At 37.9% G+C, this 24,599-nt stretch overlaps 1 protein-coding gene across 2 annotated transcripts in view; it reads left to right on the forward strand.

Annotated features, from left to right (window-relative positions):
- Window positions 1–360: 360 nt before the first annotated feature.
- The window catches only part of LOC127801455 (protein NUCLEOLAR FACTOR 1), a 79,702-nt gene continuing 55,463 nt past the window's right edge, over window positions 361–24,599 (forward strand). The window contains exons 1-5 of one of the 2 annotated variants that reach the window (XM_052336641.1): window positions 361–495; window positions 642–779; window positions 1,974–2,151; window positions 13,614–13,711; window positions 14,465–14,588. In XM_052336641.1, coding sequence (XP_052192601.1) covers window positions 492–495; window positions 642–779; window positions 1,974–2,151; window positions 13,614–13,711; window positions 14,465–14,588 — 542 coding nt within the window. In that variant the 5' untranslated portion in view covers window positions 361–491. The remainder of the gene's footprint in view (window positions 496–641; window positions 780–1,973; window positions 2,152–13,613; window positions 13,712–14,464; window positions 14,589–24,599) is intronic. The other variant, XM_052336649.1, reaches the window with a different exon arrangement.

Consider the following 24,599-nt stretch of genomic DNA (forward strand, 5'->3'; position numbering starts at 1 on the left):
GGTAAGTTAAGGAAAATGTAATTTAAAAATCAATAGATATAACACTAACTCATTTTGAAGAGATAAGTGTCAATTAGGGTGAATTACCACCAAGTGTTCTCTATATGTTGATAAAAGAAGTAAAAAAGAAAAAAAATGGTAACAAAACGACGAGATGATAATTAATTATGAATTAATTATTTAATGCCATGTCATCATTTTAACAAAAAATATAAAAGTTAGATTTTTTTTATAAAATTGAACCAAAGCAAAAGTGCATTTTTTTTAAATTCTTTTTTTTTTGTTTGATATATTAGTTTAGTGAATAGATGGAAGATGACCCAACAGATTTTAGGATTTCTTCCGGCCCAATTATTTTGGGCTGTTGGGCCAATATATATTATTCTCAAAACCCTAACCCTAGTTGTCATTCTCTCCCTTCGGTAGCTTGGGCGAAGCAACGCGCCGACGAAGCGAGTAGCAATTGGAGCTCGGAGAACTGAGATTCAGCCATGGGTAAGCCCTCAAAGCCCCAGCATTCGAATATTTCTATACAGTTTACGAATTTATGGTTTCAGTTGTAAATTTTATACGCGTGTTTTCGCTGGTTTGATCGCGAGAGATTGATGTGATTTGGGGTTGATGAAATTGCTTGGTTGTAGCTAAGGTTCGCGGATCGCTGGCTCGTGCGGGTAAGGTGAGAGGCCAAACCCTGAAGGTTGCAAAGCAGGAGAAGAAGAAGAAGCCCCCCAAACGCGGTTACAAGGGCATGCAGTACAACCGCCGCTTCGTCACTGCCGGTATCCCTTCGTTCTCTCTCTCCCTCTCTCTCTCTCTATATATATATATATATATACATGCATATGTATTTATCCACATTCAAGCTACTGATAGAACTTAGCAAACAACATGGAACAAAACCCACATACCACCTAAATGAAAGGCTAGAAAGCTCACGAACGTCAAAGAATATACGTTGTTAGTGTCCAACAGCAGTTTGGCCACCGACAGTTACTGAACACTGCAAACATGCCTGAAACACATAAGATTCCTTATTATTTTATTTTGTTAAAATCCCATGTACCTTGCTAATAGATACATGAAACATATTGCGATTTCAGAAAAAATAACTGAAGAAACAATGACAAATTATGACCCAATAATAAAGAATATGAATGTAACTATTAATACCTCTTCTTTTTAAGGTTTTCTAAGTATAGGAAAACCAAAATTTCTAGTCTGTTTATATATTATCCTAAAAAAAATTATTTTCTTCACTGTTCTTTCCAATATGTATTCAATATATGAACATGTTTGCAACATAAAAAATACAAAAAAATCGATACTACTTCCATGAATACAAAAATTTCAAAGAGAACAATATTGAATCATTGATTAATTGGGTGTCCCTGTTGGGTCCTGCACTATTTCTGAAAATTGTTTCACACTTTGTTTCATGCCTTTCTCAGATTAACAAAATGATAAAAATCTTAAGGTTGGGTTTGGATGGGGTCATTTGACCCCATCATTTGGGATATTGGGATCTGAAATCCCAAATTCAATGTCTGGCTACCATTTTATAGAAAGGATTTCGATTTAGGTCCAATTCATCATGGATTTGGACTTAAAAAATGAGAGGATTTCAAATGACCCCACAAGGGGTGTCGTTTGGACTAAAATATTTAATTACTCATTTATTATAATTTTTTTTATTCTCATTCATTAATGACAAATACATATATTTGATTTTTTTTTATGACAAATACTTACAAAAAATACTTCTGGTTTTTTCGCATATTATTTATTTTTTTAAATTGTGTATTTTTTTTTTTTTTGTATATTTGTGAGAGCGCTACAATGGTTTTGGTGTAATTAGCAATCTTTTGGGAAGTCTCTTTGGGGCTTCAATTTTCCTAGAACTAAACCCCATTTAGTGTGAATTCTAATAGTTTATGTGGTTTTTCCCCCCTTATTTGTTGATTTGTTGGGTAAAGGGGATTCATCCGAGGGGCACTCTCCTTTACCTTCTGAAGAAGAGGCTGAAAAGGAACACTCTCTTGTAAGTTCGGAAGAGGAGGCAAAAATTGGTTGTAAAGAGCCAACAATGTATGATAATTTATTGAAGACATTTGGGTCGCATGGTGCGTCCCTCGGTAATGCCTATAAAAGGAGGTAATGCTTTTGTTTGTCATAAATAAACTGTTTGGTTAAATATTATATTTTTGTTCAGCTATATTTTGAATTTACTTTCATATTTTAAATGTGACTAATGATCTGATAAGTTTGTCATTTTTTATTCTGCAACTTCATTAACTTATTTTTCTTTCCTTTTGAAGTCGAAGAGCACTTTTGTAACACCTCACTTTTCCAGACTAGTATAACCTCGGGAATTTCAGATTTTTTTCTTTAATTGCACTTTGACCCAAGGTTTCCCAAAATTCGCCCTTTTACCCCCTTAACATAGCAACATTAATATAAAACAAGGTTAGGGCAAGTAATTAGAGTTCAGCACAGAACATAGTTTGGATTGAACCTAAAATGAATCATAGACTTCCAATATGTATACATTTGAGTTGACTTTAAGTAGCAATGTAAATTTGTTCAAGATACAACAAGATAAGAGTACAAGTTTGAAAACATTGAATTATAAACATGCAATTGAATCTGAACTCTAAGGAGCAAACTTTTTATCTCCATATCTCGTTCAGCAGCCAATGCCTTCTTTTTCAGATCATCCATCCATCGAATTACATCTACATTTTATAGAAGAAATACATTTGGGGGTGAGGTATATGTTTCAAAGACATTTTTCCCCAAGATATAGGATATGAAATAACCGATTTCAACAAATGGATAGTATTAGAATGTCACAGATTGCACATTCATATGCACTTTTCAAAAATAGAAATTGTTAGGATTTGCATTAGTTAAGCATTCAATTCTCGGTAGAGGGCTTTAAAATGTAGTTAGGAATAATCATGTTTTTTATATTTTTTGAGTTTAAAATGTAATGATAACTAACTCTTAAAAGTTAGTACCAGTAGTCTTTTATTTCTTTTATTTGCATTTAAATACCTATTGTAACCGCCTCTATCTCTTATAAATAAAGGCGGATAGGTTCTTGGAATAGGTATTCAACATTCATTCTTCTTGTTTTATCTTGCATGGGCTCTAGAGAGAATTGAGAGAGAGCTTCGTTTGGTCCTTGTATTCTCGGGAGGGAAGGCTATTGTTCATAGCCAAGAGTGTGCGAGAGGGAATTTTGTATCCTATTGCTTTCTAGTGGATTCTGTCAAGGTCATTGACAGTCTAGATGTAGGGCATTTTATGCCTGAACCAGGATAAGCTTCTTCTTTTGCTTTCTGTTATTGGTTTGATTTTCTCTGATATTTGTTTCTATTCTATTGATTGTGAATTAGCTGTGAGAAATGAGGTTTCTTGTGTGATAATCGGTCCTATAGTCAGCATAAACCAACATGTGTAAGACCATTTTCCACACTTTATTTGCATAATGCTATGCAATCAACATAATGCTATGAGAGACCAATTTCAATGAATAGTATTAGAATATCATAGAATGCATATTCACATGAATTTTCTAAAATGGAAATCAACACGTGTAAGACCATTTTCTGCACTTTATTTCATATTATTCAACATAATGTTATGCAATCACTAATTTCATGTCAATTATGCAAATAAAACGCTCATACCTTGCACCTTGATTACATCTAGTGAAAATTTGGGAAAATTTTTATGTTGTTGTCAACTTCTAGCTTATTGTTTGTGGCCTCTATGGGCTCAAAATTATTTTCTGGAGGCTTGAAATATTTTTCAAACATGGTATTTTCTCAAATATTTTTATTTATTTTATGTAATTTTCCTCAATTTTTTGCATTTTTCTTTCTTTCTTTATTTTTTGTTCTTTTCTTTTTTACTTTATTTCCTTCTTGGCATGTGGGCCTCACATGCCTTGGCTTGTGTGTGGCTCATGCGCTCGGGTGATTATGTTGCATGCGCCTTAACAACTCCCCTTGGTTGTCTTCTTTGGTGACTTTTCTGCTACTAGTCTTTTCTTTTTCTTTCTTCTTCCTTTCTCTTCCCCTTTTCTCTCTTCTTTTCCTCTTGGTTTTTGGCCAATTTGAACGTTGTTACCTTACCTCGTCGTACTGGTTTATCTAGCGGGTTCTTTGAGTTTTTGGGGAGCCTTGTATCTCTATCAAATTTCGATCAAAACCCATTTTTGTCCTAGTCCAACCCTCTTGAACTTGGAAACAAAACCCTTATCAGAACATGGTTGATTTGTCCCTCAAATTTCGGCCAAACCCTTCTTTCTAAATAGTTGAAATTTACCATCCACACCGCCCAAACCCTCAAATCCCCACTGTTCCTCTCCCTTTTCATCATCCCTAGGTCAAATACTTGAAATTCAACCTCTTCAGGTGGCAGTGGAAGTTGCTCAGTAAGTTGCAGATTTTTCAAAACATGCACTTTTGCCCTATGAGTTTGCTAAATTCCAGTTTAACCCCCTTGTTTTGTCTCTCTATTTTTGATATATTACGCCTGTGATTTTTGTAAATCATACTTGAACCCACTGCAATTTAGGCTTTCACTTAAGCCTTGAAAATTTCTAGAAATGATGCAAGAATCCCAGCAAACTTTGAAAAAATAAGCTAAGGCCCCACACTTTGGAAAATTATATCAATGGAACCTCCTAACAAATTAAAAAAAAGAGCTCTAATCAATACAAACTTGCCATTAAGCCCATATTTTTTTTAAAATTTGGAATGACATATCCTAATTCCCAATTTATCTTAAAAATTTGGGGTATTACAACTCTTGGGACCTTGCATTTGTAGTATGCAAATTTACTTAGAATTCGATTGGAGTATTAGTGTTGAATGCCAATCTGCTAGGCTGATAAAGTTGATGAAGGAATTGTTTCTAAACTGAAATATTGTGTTGTTTTTGGTATATGGTGATGGGTTAGATTGCTATGGGCCTTTCTAATTTATTTTTGCACTTTGTGTTAACAACAAAAGTAGATCATGGCATGATTTGGCACAGTTACTTTATTTTTCCCTTTTTAATTGGTTAGCACAGATTGCTGTAAATTACTGATTAGATTTCCATTAGGTTGTGTTTGGATGGAGTTATTTCAAACAATGTCATTTGAAATTCTGATTTTGAAATGCTTGCATTTCAAATTTTGTCATTTAAAATGACATTTTATGAAATTTCAGTGTTTGGATAACTTTTATACATGAGAATTTCAAATTCATTCATTCAAATATATAAACGTATATGCATGTAAATACATTCGTATTATGCATATGCATGCATATAATATATAATGTATGTATGTAACTACATATATATATACTAGCTTATGCCCGTGCCTCACGGTATAAATAATATTAAGATTAAAATGCAATTATAATTTATACATATTATGTTGAAATTTGTGAAGAACTTGTATTAAACGCTCTACAAAACTCAAATAAGAAACAAACATATACGATTTATAATGTTCACCAATATTGCAAATCAAAATATAAAAGCAAATAAAAAAAATTGTAAACATTGAATAAAAAATAGAAATTAAAGTTATTGTATACTTGTTAACGTTTTATAATAAAAAAAATTATTAAATCTATATAATAAAGTACATCAATAAGTGCTGTACTAGCTTGTATTCTACATACCAGGCTGTATTCTACAATTCTAGCTTGTATCCTACAGTTAAATACCAGCCTGTATTTTACAATTCCAAACAAATCAAATATAAAAAAAATTAAATATCAAATAATGCACAACACCCTATACTTTGCAATCTAAAAGAAACTAAAATTAAAATGCATACCAATTAGTGCTACTGACATCAAATTATAACTACATAAGAAAAACAAATATTCTATTGTCATACACCAAAAGAGTGGGTTAAAACTTTACACACCTATACACACACACACACACGGCTGCGGCCATGGCAGTCGGCCGCCATGGTCACAGCCAGCAACGTAGGGTTGGGGGGGGGGGGGGGCCGGGTTCGGGATCGGAGAATCTTGGATTCCCCGACTGCGCATGGTCGGGGAAGACTTGGGTTCCTGACCGTGAGTGGTCAGGAACCCTTGTGTTCCCGAACCTTGGGTTCCCCTACCATACATGGTCGAGAACTCTTTGATTTTTATATTATTTTAATTAAAAAATATTTTATTCTAATAAAATAAAAAATACAACAACAACAACATATCCAGCATTTATCCTACTATGTGGGGTCGGCTACATGAATTCTAGACTTCTATGTATTTCTATCTTTTGTCATATCTTCATTAAGATCCATACACTTCATATCAAACTTTAATGTCTCCCTCAAAGTCTTCTTAGGTCTGCCTCTACCTCTTTTTTTGATTAATTGTTCCATTTCATCAACTCTCCTCACAGGAGCGTCTCTTGGTCTTCTTCTCACATGACCAAACCATCTTAGTCTAGTCTCTCTCATCTTCTCCTCTATTGGCACTACTCCTATCTTATTACGAATAATTTCATTTCTAATTTTATCTTTTCTTGTATGGCCGCACATCCATCTTAACATCCTTATCTCCGCTACACTCGTCTTTTGCTCATGTTGGTATTTGACTGCCCAACATTCTGAGCCGTACAACAAAACTGGTCTTATAGCTGTCCTATAGAATTTTCCTTTCAATTTTAATGTGATTTTATCATCACATAACACCCCCGATGTATTTCTCCATTTTAGCCAACCTGCCTTAATTCTATGTGTGACATCCTCGTGAATTTCTCCATCTTTTTGAATCACTGATCCCAAATATCGAAAATGGTGTTTTTTTTGTAAGATTTGATCTTTCAATTTTATTATAACATCCTCCACTCTTGCATTCTTACTAAATTTACATTCCATATATTCTGTTTTTTTTCTGCTTAATTTAAATCCCTTAGATTCTAAATTGTTTCTCCATAACTCAAGCTTAGTGTTCACTCCTTCTTTTGTTTCATCCACCAACATTATGTCGTCTGCAAATAGCATACACCATGGCACCTCTGTCTGAATATCTTTAGTGAGTTCATCCATTACTAAAGCAAATAAGTATGGACTTAGTGCAGAATCTTGATGCAATCCTATTGTAATTTTAAATGGTTCAGTATCCCTTCCGCATGTTCTGACCCTTGTCTCTGCACCATGATACATGTCCTTAAGGGCTTGTATATAGGCTATTCGGACTCATTTCTTCTCTAAAACCCTCCATAATACTTCTCTAGGGACCCTATTATAGGCCTTTTCTAGATCTATAAATACCATATGTAGGTCCTTCTGATGATCCTGATACCTTTCCATTAGGCGCCTCAGTAGGTATATAGCTTCCATTGTTGACCTACCGGGCATGAAACCAAACTGATTTTCTGAGACCTCTGTTTCTTTTCTGAGCCTCTGCTCTATTACTCTCTCCCAGAGTTTCATGGTATGGCTCATTAACTTAATTCATTTGTAATTTTCACAGTTTTGAACATCTCCTTTGTTCTTATATATAGGGACCAAAGTACTCTTCCTCTACTCATCTAGCATCTTTTTTGATTTAAGAATCGCGTTAAATAATTTCGTTAGCTAGGAGATACCCTCTTCTCCCATGCACTTCCATGCTTCTATTGGTATATTATCCGGTCCCACCGCCTTAAGATTTTTCATCTTTTTTAATGCTTGCCTTATTTCATTTGGACTTATCCATCGATAAAATGTATAGCTCACGTTCCCTTCGGAGTTACTAAGATGTCTCAACCTAACTCTTGTGTCGCCATCATCATTGAATAATTTTGTGAAATACTCCTTCCATCTCTCCTTAATCGCTCCCTCATTCACTAATACATTTTGATTTTCATCTTTTATGCATTTCACTTGATTTAAATCCCTTGTTTTTCTTTCTCTTGCTTTAGCTAATTTATATATATCCCTTTCTCCATCTTTTGTATCAAGTCGTTTATATAGATTCTCGTATGCTTTTGACCTTGTTTCACTAACAACTTTTTTTGCTGCCTTATAATTTTTTTGATTTTCTTCATTGTTGCACTGATATTCTTTATGTTCTTTTTGAATATATGCAATAGGATAGATTAATAAGTATCAAAGATTTAACACCTAAGGATAAAAATATTAAATTTTGAATTAAGCTTCCTACTTTGATATTATTATTTGAATAAAGTTTTACACTAAAAAGAACATTTGATCATCCATTATTTGGAATTGAATCAAAAGTTATATTGTTGGTGTTTTTTTAAAAAATAATTATACATATTTAAAAAAGAGGTTTCTTTTAAAAAACATCTATCCCATTTACCTTCTCCTTACCCTCCTAGATAAGGCAACACCAATTTCAACAGAGTTCCTCACCTTCAGAAATCCAAGCATTGATGTAGCACCAAGAGAACAACAAATGCAAGAAAAGGTAAAGTCCCATTGAAGCAAAACCCAGTAAGAAAATATGAGAATTTCACAAAACCCAAGAAAGAAAAAGTCCCCCCTTTTCTCAATTTCACATCCATCGCCATGAAACAACCAGAAAAAATACAAAACCCACAACACAATGTGGGAAGGCAAGTTCCAAGAAAATCCCAATCTTGCCACAAACAACAAATCGAAAGATTAGAACTTTCTACACATGCCACATCCATACCCTAAAACCTAGGCTAAATCAAGCAATTCAAGCCCCCCAGATTTCGATGTAAGAAACAGTAGTGGTAAAATCATGTAAAGATTTCAAAAAAATTAAAACTTACACTGTTGGTGTTTTTTTATTTAAAAAATTTCAGATGTTATTAAGTATTGATATTTAGAATAGTTAATTGATATTTAAAATTAAGTATTAACTTTTTAAAAAATTAAAAATTTTAAAAAATTGGTGAGTCCCCGTCCGCCGCTAGTCAGAGTCCCCATCCGCCGCTAGTCGGGGGCTCTAAGGGCACGTATTATCCAATAGAACTAAATAAACAAAGAGACCAAAAACCCAATACGATTTAGAAGCACACAGACACCTGTAGATACACACACACACACACATATATATGCACAACTGATAAAATCGAAAGACAACAGAGGAGCTAGGGCAATAGAGATCCAGAAACAGAAAACTACATATATTTACATATATCCACAATTTGACAAACATCACCGAACTTATATATTAAACGCCAATACTCAGAGAGAAAAGAGAATGATACATTATTGAGGAGACAAAGTACTGTTAAGTGAAGAAATCAAAGGAAACATAGCATTGAACGGCGGAGGGAGGGGTTTGTGAACGATGGTTGAGAAGGGGTGCAGTGAACGACGATGGAGGGATGACGACGGCTGGTGGGGTGATAGGGGGGGCCGGCGACGGCATGGGTGGGTGGGTTTGTGAGAGAGAGAAAGAGAGAGGGAGAGAGAGAGGCCATGAGTGAGGGAGTGGGAGAAAGGGAAAAATGAGACGGCGTGGGTAGGCGAACGACGGAGGGGGGCGGAGACGACAGCGGGGCTAGGTCGAGAGGGGGTGCAGCAAACGACGGATGGAGGGGCAACAACGGTCGATGGGGCGACAGGGGGCGGCGACGGCGTGGGTGTGTGTGTTTATGAGGGAGAGAAAGAGAGGGAGACAGAGAGAGAGGCAGTGAGTGAGGGAGTGGGAGAGAGGGAAAAATGAGACGGTGTGAAATTACCATTAGATTGAATATTTTTCCAATTTGATTCACCATTGATGTTGGGTTAAGTGGGCTTCTGGGCAAATTGGGTCTTTATAAAGGATTTGCTTGGTTTTGGGCATGAAGTTTTTAAGGTATATGAGGACAGATAATTATAGAAAATTTCATAGAATATATGAAATTGGAAAAATATTCAATCTAATGGTAATTTCACACCGTCTCATTTTTCCCTCTCTCCCACTCCCTCACTCACTGCCTTTCTCTCTCACTCTCTTTTTCTTTCTCACATACCCACCCACCCACGCCGTCGTCAGCCCCTCTTGTCGCCCCACCTGCCGTCGTCGCCCCTCCCTCTGTTGTTTGCTGCACCCCTTCTTGGCCTAACCCCCCCGTCGTCGTTGCCCCCTTCGCCGTTTGCCCACCCACGCCGTCCTCATTTTTCCCTCTCCCACTCCCTCACTCACTACCCCTCTCTCTTTCTCTCTCACAGACCCACCCACCCACGTTGTTGCCGCCCCCCCTGTCGCCCCACCAGCCGTCGTCGCCCTTCCTTTCGCCGTTCACTTCACCCCTTGTTGACCATTGTCGCCGTTCGTTGCACCCCTTTCGGCCGTCGTCGCCCCTCCCTCCGCTGTTCAATGCTATGTTTCCTTTGATTTCTTCACTAAACATTACTTTGTCTCCTTAGTAATGTATCATTCTCTTTTCTCTGTGTACTAGCATTTAATATACAAGTTCGGTGATGTTTGTCAGTTTGTGGATATATGTAAATATATGTAGTTTTCTGTTTTTGGATCTCTTTTGCCTTAGCTCTTCTCTGTTGTTTGTAGATTTTATCATTTGTGCATATATATGTATGTGTGTGTGTATGTGTATCTACAGGTGTCTGCGTGTTTCTAAATTGTATTGGGTTTTCTGTTTCTTTGTTTATTTAGTTATGCTGGATAATACGTGTTCATTGGAGCTCCTGACCAGCAGTGGTCGGGGACTCTCTAATTGCTTGAAATTTAATACTTAATTTTAAATATCAATTAAGTATTATAAATATCAATACTTAATAACATTTAAAATTTTTGAAATAAAAAAACACCAACAGTGTAAGTTTTAATTTTTTTGAAATCTTTACATGATTTTACCACTATTGTTTCTTGCAACAGAATCTGGGGGCTTGAATTGCTTGATTTAGCCTAGGTTTTAGGGTATGGATGTTGTATGTGTAGAAAGTTCTAATATTTCAAATTGTTGTTTGTGGCAAGATTGGGATTTTCTTGGAACTTCCCACATTGTGTTGTGGTTTTGTATTTCTTTTGGTTGTTTCATGGCGATGGATGTGAAATTGGGAAAAGGGGGACTTTTCTTTCTATGTTTTTGTGAAATTCTCATGTTTTCTTACTGGGTTTTGCTTTAATGGGACTTTACGTGTTCTTTTCTTGCATTTGTGGTTCTCTTGGTGCTGCATCAATGCTTGGATTTCTAAAGGTGAGGAACTCTGTTGAAATTGGTGTTGCCTTATCTAGGAGGGTAAGGAGAGGGGAAATGGGATAGATGTTGTTTTTTAATAGAAACCTCTTTTTTAAATATGTATAATTGTTTTTAAAAAAACACCAACAGTGTAAGTTACCAACCGTCTAACTTTTGATTCAATTCCAAATAATGGATGATCAAATGTTGTTTTTAGTATAAAACTTTATTCAAATAATGATATCAAAGTAGGAAGCTTAATTCGAAATTTAATATTTTTATCTTTAGGTGTTGAATTTTTGATACTTAATCTATCGTATTGCATATATTAAAAAAGAATTCATTTATTCGTATTTTGTTTTTAATTCTATTTTTATTTTATTAATTCTATTTTTTATTTTATTACAATAATTTTTTTAATTAAAATAATATAAAAATCGAAGAGTTCTCGACCACGTATGATCGGGGAACCCAAGGTTCGGGAGCACAAGGGTTCCCGACCACTCACGGTCAGGAACCCAAGGTTTCCCCGACTGTGCATAGTTAGGGAATCCAAGGTTCTCCGATCTTGAATCGGGGTTCCCCCTCGTTGATGGCCGCGGCCATGGTGACCGGCGGCCGCTGCCATGGCCGTAGCCATGTGTGTTTGTGTGTGTGTGTATATATATATATATATATATAGGTGTGTAAAGTTTTAATCTACTCTTTTGGTGTATGGCAATATAATATTTATTTTTTTTATGTAGTTATAATTTGATGTCAGTAGCACTAACTGGTGTATATTTTAATTTTAATTTCTTCTAAATTGCAGAGTATTGACTGTTGTGCATTATTTGATATTTAATTTTTTTTATATTTGATTCGTTTGAAATTGTAGAATATATGCTGGTAGTTAATTGTAGGATACAGGCTGGTAGAACACTTACTGATGTGCTTTATTATATAGATTTAGTAATTTTTTTTTTATTATAAAACGTTAACAAGTATACAATAACTTTAATTTCTATTTTTTGTTTAGTGTTTACAATTTTTTTTTACTTGTTCTTATATTTTGATTTGTAAAATTGTTGAACATTACATAATACGTATAAATTATAATTGCATTTTAATCTTAATATTATAAAGGCACGGGCATACGCTAGTATTTATATATATCACATATGCACCTATGTAAAAATATATAGACCTATGTACACATGTATATATACATATGTAAATAGTACATATGCATACATACATATATGTATGTACGTTTATAAATATGTACATATGTAAGTATGTGCACATAATATATATAATATATATGCCTATATTTAAGCATATATACATCTAAATACACAAATATACATACATATATAAATATTTATGTATACATATACTTGTATATTTATACATATGTACGCGTATGCATGTATAAATATATGTATGTATACTTATCTATGCATATATATATGTACATACATATATGCATATGTATGTGTGTATATTTTAATAAATATATGTATATAAGTATTTGTCATTAATGAATGAGACTAAAATCTTTTATAATTAATGTGTAATTAAATATTTTAGTCCAAATGGCACCCCTTGTGAGGTCATTTGAAATGCTCCCATTTTTTAAGTCATGGATTTGGACCTAAATCCAATTCCTTTCTATAAAATGGTAGCCAAAGTTTGATTTTGGGATTTCAAATCCCAAAATACCAAATGATGGGGGTCAAATGACCCCATCCAAATGCAACCTTAAGATTTTTATTGTTTTGTTAGTCTGAGAAAGGCATGAAACAAAGTGTGAACAATTTTCAGAAATAATGCAGAACCCAACAGGGACACCCAATTAATCAGTATCTCTTTTTGATATTTATGTATTCATGGGAGTAATATGGGAGTAATATCTATTTTTTGTATTTTTTCTGTTGCAAACATATTTATATATCGAATAAATATGGAAAGAAGAGTGAAGAATAGAAATATTTTTTGAGGTTAGTATGTAAACATACTAGTAATTTTGGGTTTCCTATACTTAAGAAAACCTTAAAATGAAGAGGCATTAATAGTTAAATTCATATTGCTTCTACTTTATTATTGGGTGATAATTTGTCATTGTTTCTTCAGTTATTTTCCTGAAATTGCAATATGTTTCATGTATCTTTTAGCAAAGCACATGGGATTTTAACAAAATGAAATAATAAGGAATCTTATGTGTTTCACACAGTTGGCAGTGTTCAGCAACTGTAGGTGGCCAAACTGCTGTTGGACACTAACAACGTATATTCTTTGAAGTTCATGTGCTTTCTAGCCTTTCATTTAGGTGGTATATGGGTTTGTTCCATGTTCGATAAGTTTTGTTATTAGGTTGAATGTTCTTATTTTTCTTGATTTATCTCATTGCTGATGATTTCTGATTTCTTATTGCTTGCTTCAAGCTCTAGTTGTTAAGCAATATTAAACCAGCATCTATCATTTCTCTCTCTTGTGCACAGGCCAAGAGAAGAAGAGGACAAAAGTGAGACAGAAGATGATGCGAGAAGTGAATTGGAATCTTCTAGTGAATTGGAGGGAGAGGATGATGTTGAAGAAGGTGAGAACTCTATATGGGGTTCTTTCTTCTTACTAGTATAAGGGTTTTCTTTTCTTGTCCTTAATCACACCTTTTAACCATGCTTCAATGCATAGAATTTTATCATAATATCATCTTGTCCACTGTTTTACAAGAAATCTCAAGGATGTAGATGTTATTATGGTATGAAACTTGAATAAATTGTTTGGCCTAAGGTTATTTTTTCAACTTTATAGGTCACCCTAATAAGATTAAGAATTGTTTTTATGGTTATGGACAAAATATCATCACAATAACCAAAAGGTTTCTTTTCCCTAGGATTTTGTCATGAAGCATGGGTGCAAAAGTGAAATTTTTTTGTCCTTACCAATATTTGACTCATTAAACTTGCTGACGATCATTTTACTATAGAAAATATTCCAAAGCAATGAGTTGTTTTGACCCATAAAAAATACCTAATAAGAGTTAGGAGAGAGCAAGTTTATTTTCTTTCATATTGCAGCCGCCTTTCTTTTTGTTTTTGTTCTCTCTGTTTCTTTTAATCTCAAATACTATCTCCAACTGGTCTATTCCCCATTTCTGCTAGTATTGGAATTTAGCATTTATTATACCTTTCCTTTTGACTTCTAGGATGGTAACCACATATTTTTCCAAGTTCCCCCCCCCCCCCCCCCCCCCTGCGCGGGGGGAACCGAAAATGGATGGTTTTTGATATATATGGGTTTGAGGAATCTCCTAAAAGTATTGGCATGAGAAGTAATTTACAAGGGTTAGGTTTGGTGGTTGTTTCAGAACAGAGTGAAGACGTTGGCACTGATGATGATGATGAAGCCTATGAGATGGATGAAGTACATGATTCAAATGATAATGATCAATTGGTTCTAGAGGCATCAGCAAGGTTTCGTGACAATCCCTTACTTGATGCTTATTTCTTTTATCGTTGATTCTAAATATTTTCCTCTCTTTGTGGAGTTTGTTATCACACTTCTCATATATATTTGTACATGATTCAATTCGCTAAAATGTCACATCATGACCTTCTTTTCTTGTTTCTTCTTGATTTTCCTTTCATTTATTGCCCATCTAGCAATCTGTTGGCAGTAATGCGTCCCCAGTCTTGTTCAGTGGCAGTCTGATTTAGGATTGCCACTTTTCTAACTTGCTTCCCTGTAAATTTTCTGACACCGAGGATGGTGTTGAGAAACACAAATGTTGACAAAGCATATTAAATGAAATTCGTTTTTTAACATTACAAGTGTATTTTTATTTTTGCTGAAGTATATTTTTATTTTACCATATGAAAAGAACTAGAAAATATTTTACTACTTTAACAACTTGTATGGAACCAAATTTTATAGAATTGGAATTCTAATTCCATGATTTTAGTGATTTCAATACAATTATAATTTTGATGATTTTATTTGGAACAGAACATTAGAAATATGAATTAAATTTTAATTCTTATGTTCGGAATCAAAATGGAAAAGGAAGTAAATATTTTGACGATATTAGCCTTAACAACTCAATCAAAATAAAAAGCTATATACAATATTGAAAAATTAATTTTAACTTTTAGGGGTTACTCAACAAAATAAATAAGATAGAGTTACATACTGTTATATTGTAAAAGAAATTTAATTAATACATTAAGTACCAAAAATAAGATTACATTAAGAAATAATTATGTAAGAAAGAAGTTAAAACATTAGAAATCTGACAACATTATGCGTGTGTATATGTGATTCTTTATTAAAGCCAAAACAGTGACCCAAACAAAATATAAAAATCAAACACGTGATGTATTTAAATTTTATTGCAGAAAAAATATTGTTTTTGTGCTTATCTTAGATGCGACTTTTTTTTTTTGTTTTTAATATTTTGATGAGAAAATCAGTATCAGAAAGGTGAAGGAAAAGATTGGAGAACCCTAAAAATATAAGATTGAATAGTTGGGTATTTGTGAGAATAAAATAAATGATGCTTAAGAATTTCAATTCTTTTATTTAACAATTTCGACCGACATTGATTGAAATTCTAATTTCATTTTTTTTTCTTTTTTTTTTTCCTAATAATCTAAAGGCTGGATATGTTGTTGTAATTTGAACACAAGAGTTACTAAAAACTTGGAACCTTGAATTCCAGTTCCCAAGCTTTTTATGTTTATCAGTTGTATGTGGCTGCTTTGTTGTTTCTTAAATGTGAAAGCATCCTCATTCTTTCTTTGCTATGAAATGATGCTTCAACTTCTACCTTGCTAATTCAGTACTTTCTTGGGAAAGCAATGAAGTTGTTTTGCTATGAAGAAAACTTGCACCAGACTTTAATTAAACATTGCTGTGAATATATCTCACCATTGGGTAGGGGAACTTTTCTATGAATTTACCTGTTAGGCAAGCTAGTTCTCCTTCCATAAATGTTAAAAAGTACAAGACATAAGTGTATGAATAATGCCCTAAGCTTGGGATTTTGGTTACAAATTGTCTTGACCCTAAGGATTTCCCAAGGATAGATTAGTAAATATAATAGTAGGAGTTTACATTTCCTTTGTATTTTTTGTTATAGGGCTTTGTCTTTAGCTACTAGGCAGTTAGGCTATTTGTTACATTGCACATGGGTGCAAGTGTTGGGGGGGGGGGGGGGGGTTATTAGGCTATATATAAGCCACAGTTGAGGATGAAAGATTTTAAGTTTGAATTGATATTGAATCTCTCATTTTTCTCTCTCTACAATTCTCTCCCGCTCGTTTCTTCTACACTCTCCCTCATTTCTCTCTACATTCTTTCCCCCATTTCTGTCCATTTTTTCTCTCCAATGTTCTGTTCTTGATTCTATTCCATCTGATCCTTCTGATTGTCAATCCACTCCTAGGCTAAACTCTAGGTACATGACAAATAGTTTCAGAGCAGTCATCCTTGGCTGTGTCTTTCGTAAGGTCGTTTAGCTCTCAACAGCAAGGTAGGCAATAATCTTAGGAGGTATATCAGACGGTTTCGATGGTGTTTCCGAAGACTCCGATGAGGTGATTTAACATCGGTTCGGTGAGTCCGACAAATTCAACAGAGTAGACAAATCTTAGGAAGCTATGTCATAGGAGCCAACAACTACAGTAGAACCGATGACTAGTGATCGAGATCATATTTGAAGGTTGCTAATCCATAGTGATCAATTGTAGTGATTTCCAACGAAAGGAGGTTTAGGCGATAATCAGAGTGTGTAGGAGAGAAGACAAGGCAGGGGTGACTCCTAGAGTAGATCCTTAACCTTTGGTTTCTTCTCTTGGTGCAATTCTGATTATTCCAGTGAATTTGGCATTCTAGACAGAGAAGCAACCAGAAAATTTCTGGTTGAATCTTGGAATTGATTTCCGAACCCTAGGTAACAAAAATTGATCAATTGTTAGGCAATCCTTAGCGGCAACAAAATTAATTGAACTTTTAGGAGGCGATTCCAAAAATAGCAGAGAGTTGATGGAGCGAGGATCCGACTTTGTTACGGTGATTGACATTGGCGATTAGGTGAAGCAATTTCGGTAAATTACGAGACTGAGCCAGTGGTTGCGACCAGTGGACGGTGATTGGGTGGGTCGCGGTCGTCACAAATAGGGATTGACGACGATTGGTTGGGTTTCCTATCTGAATTGGAAGGTGTCTGCTGGGCAACAATTAGGCTCGGAGTTCGAGAGAAGGACTTTGACGGCGATTGAGCTAAGAGAATTCCAATCGGTTTTTGGATATTGCTGCCGATGTGGTTAATTTCCAATAAGCGAGCAACCACTGGTTCAAATAGGGAAGGCGAAGAAGTGTTCTGTTGGTGAGAAGTCGACCATGTGGAGCAGTTCATGCATGAAACAAAATGACCTGTCTTTCCGGAATTCCTCAAGCAGTTTCCACAAGCGGCCAGCCTCCTTAGCATTTCTCGAGGACTAGAAATGGCTAACGGAGGGGGAGTTGTCACGAAATGACCTGTCATTCCAGCATTTGTTCCCGTTTGCATCCTTAAATTTTGGTATTATTATCTCGATAGTAGCTGGTAGGGAAACACTGCCATTTTGATGTTTAGGCATTAGCTGAATTAAGGTGGTGAACGGCTAGGTAGGAAGAAGACAAAAAGGAATATAGTTTGTTAGAAGTTGTACCAGGTGCGGGCCCACCTTTGATAGGGGAATATCCCCCAAACGGCCTATATTTCTGCACCCCTCCATTGTGAGGAATTATCAATGAGAAATATCAGAATCTATTTCCTTCTTATTTCTCTCTGCTTTCTACTCTCTACTCTCATCTCTAAATCCTTCTTGAATTCTTATCGGAGAAGAATTAATTCTTACTACAAGAGTGAGGTCGTGACAACTTGGTATTAGAGCAGAGATTCTCGGCCAGAAGCTCAGTGACTAAGAAACAATGGCAGAAGGGACTCGTATGAAGGACATGGAGACGCGACTTCAGCAACTGGGATCGGCAGTGACAGAATTCCAGAATAGAATGGATAGGACAGAGCTGGAGGCTAATCAAAATCACAAAGCATTGATCGCTATGAACCGAAGGGTGGGGGACTCCATGGAGGGACTCGAAAGGAGGCTGGAAGGATCGATCACGTGGGGGGTGCGAGAAGAACTGGGAACTCAAATTCAACAGTTCATGGTGATGTTTGCCCAGCAGAACCAGATTAGGTTAGCTCCAGATTTTCCACGTAGAGAGGAGAATGAACCCCTTTTACAAAGGGTTATGGTTAACCGAGAAGGAGGAGGACAGGAAGACTTAGAAGGGATAGAAGGAAGGAGGGAAGAAGTGCAGAACAACCCCCCTCTGGGGTTCCCTATGCCCCGAATGGAAATCCTAGTATTTGAAGGGATCCATCCTCGTTGGTGGTTGAGGAAGTGTGAGAGGCTGTTCGAATGGTACAATGTACCAAGAATGCAGAGGGTAAGCTTAGCCACTGCGTATTTCAATGAGGTGGTAGATGCGTGGTTTCAGGGGTGCTTGAGGCTAAGGAGAGAATACACCTGGGAGGAATTCTTCGAGAAGTTATGTGAATGGTTTGGGGAGAGGAGTATGGCGGACACTATCGAAGAATTCAATAAGCTGAGGCAAACCGGGAGTGTGGGATCGTATCTCAGAAGGTTTGAAGAGCTTAGATCGTATATGGTCAACCACAACCATCACCTTTCGGAAGCTTATTTCGTATCAAGCTTCACGAGTGGGCTGAGCGAAGAACTCCGACCCATGGTAAAAATGATGAAGCCTCAGACAGTCGAGCAAGCTTCTGAGAGTGCTCACTTGCAAGAGATGATGGTGGAGGCCTTAGTCAAAAAGCAAAGGCAGCACCAAGGGGAGCGAACACGGGAACGTCTAGCATGGGGGCGAGGGGTCACACCCGTGACGCGACCAAAGGTAACGCGGTAGGAAAGCCATCAACGGGAACGAGCTCCATTCCCTATGGGGAACAGTTACGAGAACAAAGGAGGATAGCAGGCCTATGCTTCAGATGTGGAGATAGATACCGCCCGGGCCATCAGTGCAAGAGGCAGATCTTGCTGCTAGAAGGGGAGGAAGAGGAAGGGCAAGATGAGGCCAGAGAAGAAGGTGAGGAAGAGGGAGAAGAAGAAGACAACGGGGAGATCTCCATACACGCCCTGAAGGGAGTGGCCGACAACAAGATCATCAAGGTAGAAGGCCAAGCTAAGGACTGCAACCTCATGATTTTGATAGGTAGCGAGAGCACCCATAGCTTCTTGGATGAAGGCATGGCTAAGAAATTGAAGTGCCCGCTCACGGGAACCCCTCCCTTGAGCGTGACAGTAGCCAATGGCCAAAGGGTGTTAAGCAATTTCACCTGTAATGGGTTTTGTTGGGAGATGCAAGGGGAGAAGTTTGAGACCAACCCGAGATTGCTTCAGCTGGGAGGATGCCATGTGGTCTTAGGGGTGGACTGGATGAAGGGGGTGAGCCTTATCAGCTTTGATTTCAATAGGGTGGAGGTGTCCTTTGAGAAAGATGGTAAAAGGATGACCCTATCCGGGGGAAACGAGATGGGAACCTGTAAAATGATATCAGGAAAGAGGCTGCAAAGAGTGTTGAGGGGCAAGTGGAGTCAGATAGCTCATCTCTTCTCGTTGGTGGCAGCAGAAGTGATCAAGGGGAGCCAACACTGCCGGGGGAAATGGGATTGACAGTGAGCACACCCCAAGGGATGCAAGACCAGGTATGCCACTCGGATTCTCTTAATAAACTATTGGTGGATTACAAAGATCTCTTTAGGGAACCCCAAGCCTTACCCCCTACCCAAATGTTTGACCATAACATCAACCTCAAACCAGAAGCAGAACCGGTTAATATTAGAGCATACCGATACCCTCCCAATCAGAAGAATGAAATTGAGAAAATGGTCAGAACCATGCTTGAACAATCCCTCATTAGGCCTAGCCAAAGCCCATTCGCTTCTCCTGTCTTTTTAGTCAAAAAGAAGGATGGAACATGGCGATTTTGTGTCGATTACCGACAACTAAATACCATGACCAGCAAAGACAAGTTTCCCATACCCTTAGTAGAGGACCTATTAGATGAACTTAACCATGCCAAATTCTTTTCCAAGTTGGATTTGAGGGCCGGATACCATCAGATTAGGATGAAAGCTGATGATATACCAAAAACCGCCTTCAAAACCCACCATGGACATTTTGAATTCCTAGTGATGCCCTTCGGCCTCACCAACGCACCAGCAACCTCCCAATCCCTCATGAACAGAATTTTTGAGCCCTATCTTCGTAAATTCATATTAGTATTCTTTGATGATATACTTGTTTACAGCCCTACATTCGATCAACACCTAGTCCACCTCAAACTCACCCTTGAGATCCTAAGAAACCACCAGCTTTTTATTAAGGAGTCCAAGTGTGCTTTTGCCCAAAGGCAGGTGGAATACCTCGGACACATCATAGCAGATGATAAGGTCAGTACTGATCCGAGAAAGGTAGAGGCAATGGTGTCCTGGCCAAGACCCATTACCTTGAAGGCCTTGAGAGGATTCCTAAGACTAACAGGGTATTATCGCCGGTTTGTGCAAAGCTATGGAATTATCAACAAACCACTGACCAATTTGCTAAAAAAGGGAGGATTTAGTTGGGGACTCGAAGCTGAGGAAGCCTTCGAAAATCTCAAGGGGGCTATGAGTAGGGTACCCGTGTTGGGGCTCCCCGACTTTGATAAGCCTTTCACTCTAGAAACTGATGCTAGCGGAATCGGGATAGGGGCAGTGTTGGTTCAAGAGGGAAGACCGCTAGCCTTCCTGAGCCAAGTATTGAGTCCAAAACACTTGGGACTCAGCATCTACGAAAAAGAACTCCTGGCTGTACTTATGGCGATAGACCGTTGGAGACATTACTTAGAGGGAAACAGATTTATTATAAAAACGGACCACGAGAGCTTAAAATTCCTATTGCAACAGAAGCTCCAAACACAGCTACAAAGGAAGGGGATGACCAAGTTGATGGGGTTGGATTACAAAATTCAGTACCGAAGGGGAAGGAAAACAAGGCGGCTGATGCACTGTCCTGATGTCATGAGGAAGGAGATCTAACGGCTATAACCATCATGGTACCCGAGTGGTACCAAGAAGTTATTGACAGTTATGAAGGGGACAACAAAATTAAGGCAGTGATAGAAAAACTGATAATGGGAGCCCAGGAGACTGGGGGCTACACGCTGAATCAAGGGCTACTGAGGTTTCACGGGAGGATTGTGATTGGGGAGGATCCAAGGATCAAGGAAAGGATTTTTCAAGCCCTGCACGAGTCTCCATTGGGAGGGCATTCAGGGGAACAAAATACTTACCTCCGGGTTAAGCAAGTGTTCCAGTGGCCGAGAATGAAGACAGAGATTAAAGAGCTGGTCCGAAGGTGCGACACATGTAGGAGGTGTAAGTTAGAGACAGTGGCCTACCCGGGGTTACTACAGCCCCTACTCATCCCAGACTGGGCCTGGACTAGTGTCTCGATGGACTTTGTGGAAGGGCTTCCTCGATCAGAAGGAAGGGACAGCATCCTGGTCGTAGTTGACCAGCTAACTAAATTTGCCCACTTAATCGGACTGACCCATCCTTACATGGCTCAAGATGTAGCTAGGGTCTTCTTGGATAGGGTGATCAAATTGCACGGGGCTCCTAAGACTATAATCTCTGATAGGGACAAGATTTTTACTAGCTTGATGTGGCAGGAGCTAATGAAGTCCCTTGGAACAAAGCTAAATTTGTCCACTGCATATCACCCTCAATCCGACGGACAGACCGAGAGGGTGAACCAGAGCCTAGAAACATATCTGAGGTGTGTCTGTTTGATGCAACCCAAGGAATGGCATAAGTGGCTGTCCCTAGCGCAGTGGTGGTATAATACCAGCCACCATTCGTCGATTAAAATGTCCCCTTTCGAGGCCTTATTCGGATACAAACCACCTTTTCTACCAGCAGTGGGAGGGGGCTCTAATGTGGCCTCAGTGGAGGAGTATTTACAACAAAGGAGGGAGATGACACAGCAGTTGAAGCAAGAGCTAGCCTCGGCCCAAAATCGCATGAAGCAGAACGTGGATCGAAAGAGAAGTGAGAGGGAGTTCGAAACAGGGGATCAAGTGTATCTCCGATTGAGGTATAGCCACCTAAAGTCAATTTCTCGAGGGAAAGTTACTAAACTTAGCCCCAAGTATTATGGACCGTTCCCTATTGAGGCCAGAATAGGGAAGGTAGCCTACCGATTGAAGTTTCCCCCAGGGTCACAAATTCACCATGTTTTCCATGTTTCACTCTTAAAAAAGTCAGTGGGAGCTCAACCCACAAGTTCAGTGCTACCAGCCCTTCCCAAGGAGGTCAGTGCAAGAACCGAGCCAGAGACTGTTATCGATAGGCGGGTGATATATAAGCACGGAGCGCCACTCATCCAGGTATTGGTCAAATGGCGGGGGCACACTTCGGAAGACAGCATGTGGGAATACCTTTCGGAATTCCTCAAGCAGTTTCCACAAGCGGCCAGCCTCCTTAGCATTTCTCGAGGACTAGAAATGGCTAACGGAGGGGGAGTTGTCACGAAATGACCTGTCATTCCAGCATTTGTTCCCGTTTGCATCCTTAAATTTTGGTATTATTATCTCGATAGTAGCTGGTAGGGAAACACTGCCATTTTGATGTTTAGGCATTAGCTGAATTAAGGTGGTGAACGGCTAGGTAGGAAGAAGACAAAAAGGAATATAGTTTGTTAGAAGTTGTACCAGGTGCGGGCCCACCTTTGATAGGGGAATATCCCCCAAACGGCCTATATTTCTGCACCCCTCCATTGTGAGGAATTATCAATGAGAAATATCAGAATCTGTTTCTTTCTTATTTCTCTCTCTCTCTCTCTGCTTTCTACCCTCTACTCTCTACTCTCATCTCTAAATCCTTCTCGAATTCTTATCGGAGAAGGATTAATTCCTACTACAAGAGCGAGGTCGTGATAGTTCTGTTCTTGATTCTATTCCATCAGATCCTTCTGATTGTCAATCCACTCCTAGGATAAACCCTAGGTACATGACACAAATGTCCTCAATATCTGTCGTTATCTCATGGCTGGGTATAAACTCATGTCAGGACCTCGTGTCCTGACAAGGGAATCTCTCTTGGAGAGGGAAATTAGGGTTAGGAAAGAGAGAAAGGGGGAAAGAACAAAGGGAGAGGGGGAGACGAAACAAAGAGTTTCGAAGGAGAGAGAGAGAGAGAAGAGTATCAGTTGGTTATGAAATTCATTAGTTGTCTTTATTGAATTGGGAGCCTTGTATAGCCCCTTTCCTGCCACCCTGTGGTGGTTGCAATCTTTAACAGCTTGGTTGTTACACCTTTCAACTGTGTTAACAGCTTCCTACAACCTCCTACCCGCCATCTAACAGCCTTACCTGCCTCTTGTTACAATACAACAATCTTAACCACCTACTGTTACAATCATAGGAAGTAAAATACAAATTTGTCCCGGGTTCCCATAGGATCCTGACAACTCAATTTTCCCCCCTTTTTTTTTGGGTCTAATATTTCAATGGAGATGGATGATTTTGATACTAGAGTAGAGATGAGAGTTGCATCATACATGTCATGTAATTTATTATGTTGGATACTAGACATGTATGCAAGCAGAGCATCAGGTCCAAACCTTACATCCCCTAGGTATCAAGTAAATGGGAACACTCTAGATGGAAATCAGCAACTGTTAATAGACATGGTCTTCAAATAAGGCAGAAACCATTTGATCTTTTTGAAGCTATTTGGAGCCGCTTAGTCAGAACTTGTATCATTGAGGGAGGAAGGGAGAACTTGTAATGGGAAGGGAAACAAGGTGGCCTGCTGTGAAGTGTCAAGACCTCGGGTGTAGGCTTATGTCACTACCCCAAGGGCATATTAGTCATAGTATATTACATGTATTAGTTAGGTGTTGTACTTTGCTGCTTTACCTGTTTGTACCTTTCAGTTGTTCTAATAACTGAAAGGCTAGACAGCCTATATAGGCTAGAGTAGGTAGAGAATTCAATTGTGAAATGATAATCTGAATTCTGTCATCTCTCTCTACATTTTTCTCTCTTGATCTTGTCTGTTCTCCCTCAATTCTCTCTGTATCTTCATAATCCATCAACCGAAGATAGTGAGGGCTCACCCTGCATCTTTTGTTCCTCACAAGAGATCTCATTGCACTACTCTGCGACTCTAAATACTAGTAAATTACCTCCACCCATAGCCTTTCAATTTGATTTCTTGAATAGGATTCTATTCTCTTTGAGTCAAGAAAGTCTTAACCACTACCCTCTTATTTATGGAATCTGAATCCCACCTGATACCGCCCCCACAATCTTTAGTTTCATCTAAAAAGACTACTAGGCATTCCCTTTCCTGTCTGTTTCCTCCTCCA

This window comes from Diospyros lotus, chromosome 1 (genome assembly GCF_014633365.1).
Source record: "Diospyros lotus cultivar Yz01 chromosome 1, ASM1463336v1, whole genome shotgun sequence".
Classification (NCBI taxonomy): domain Eukaryota; kingdom Viridiplantae; phylum Streptophyta; class Magnoliopsida; order Ericales; family Ebenaceae; genus Diospyros; species Diospyros lotus.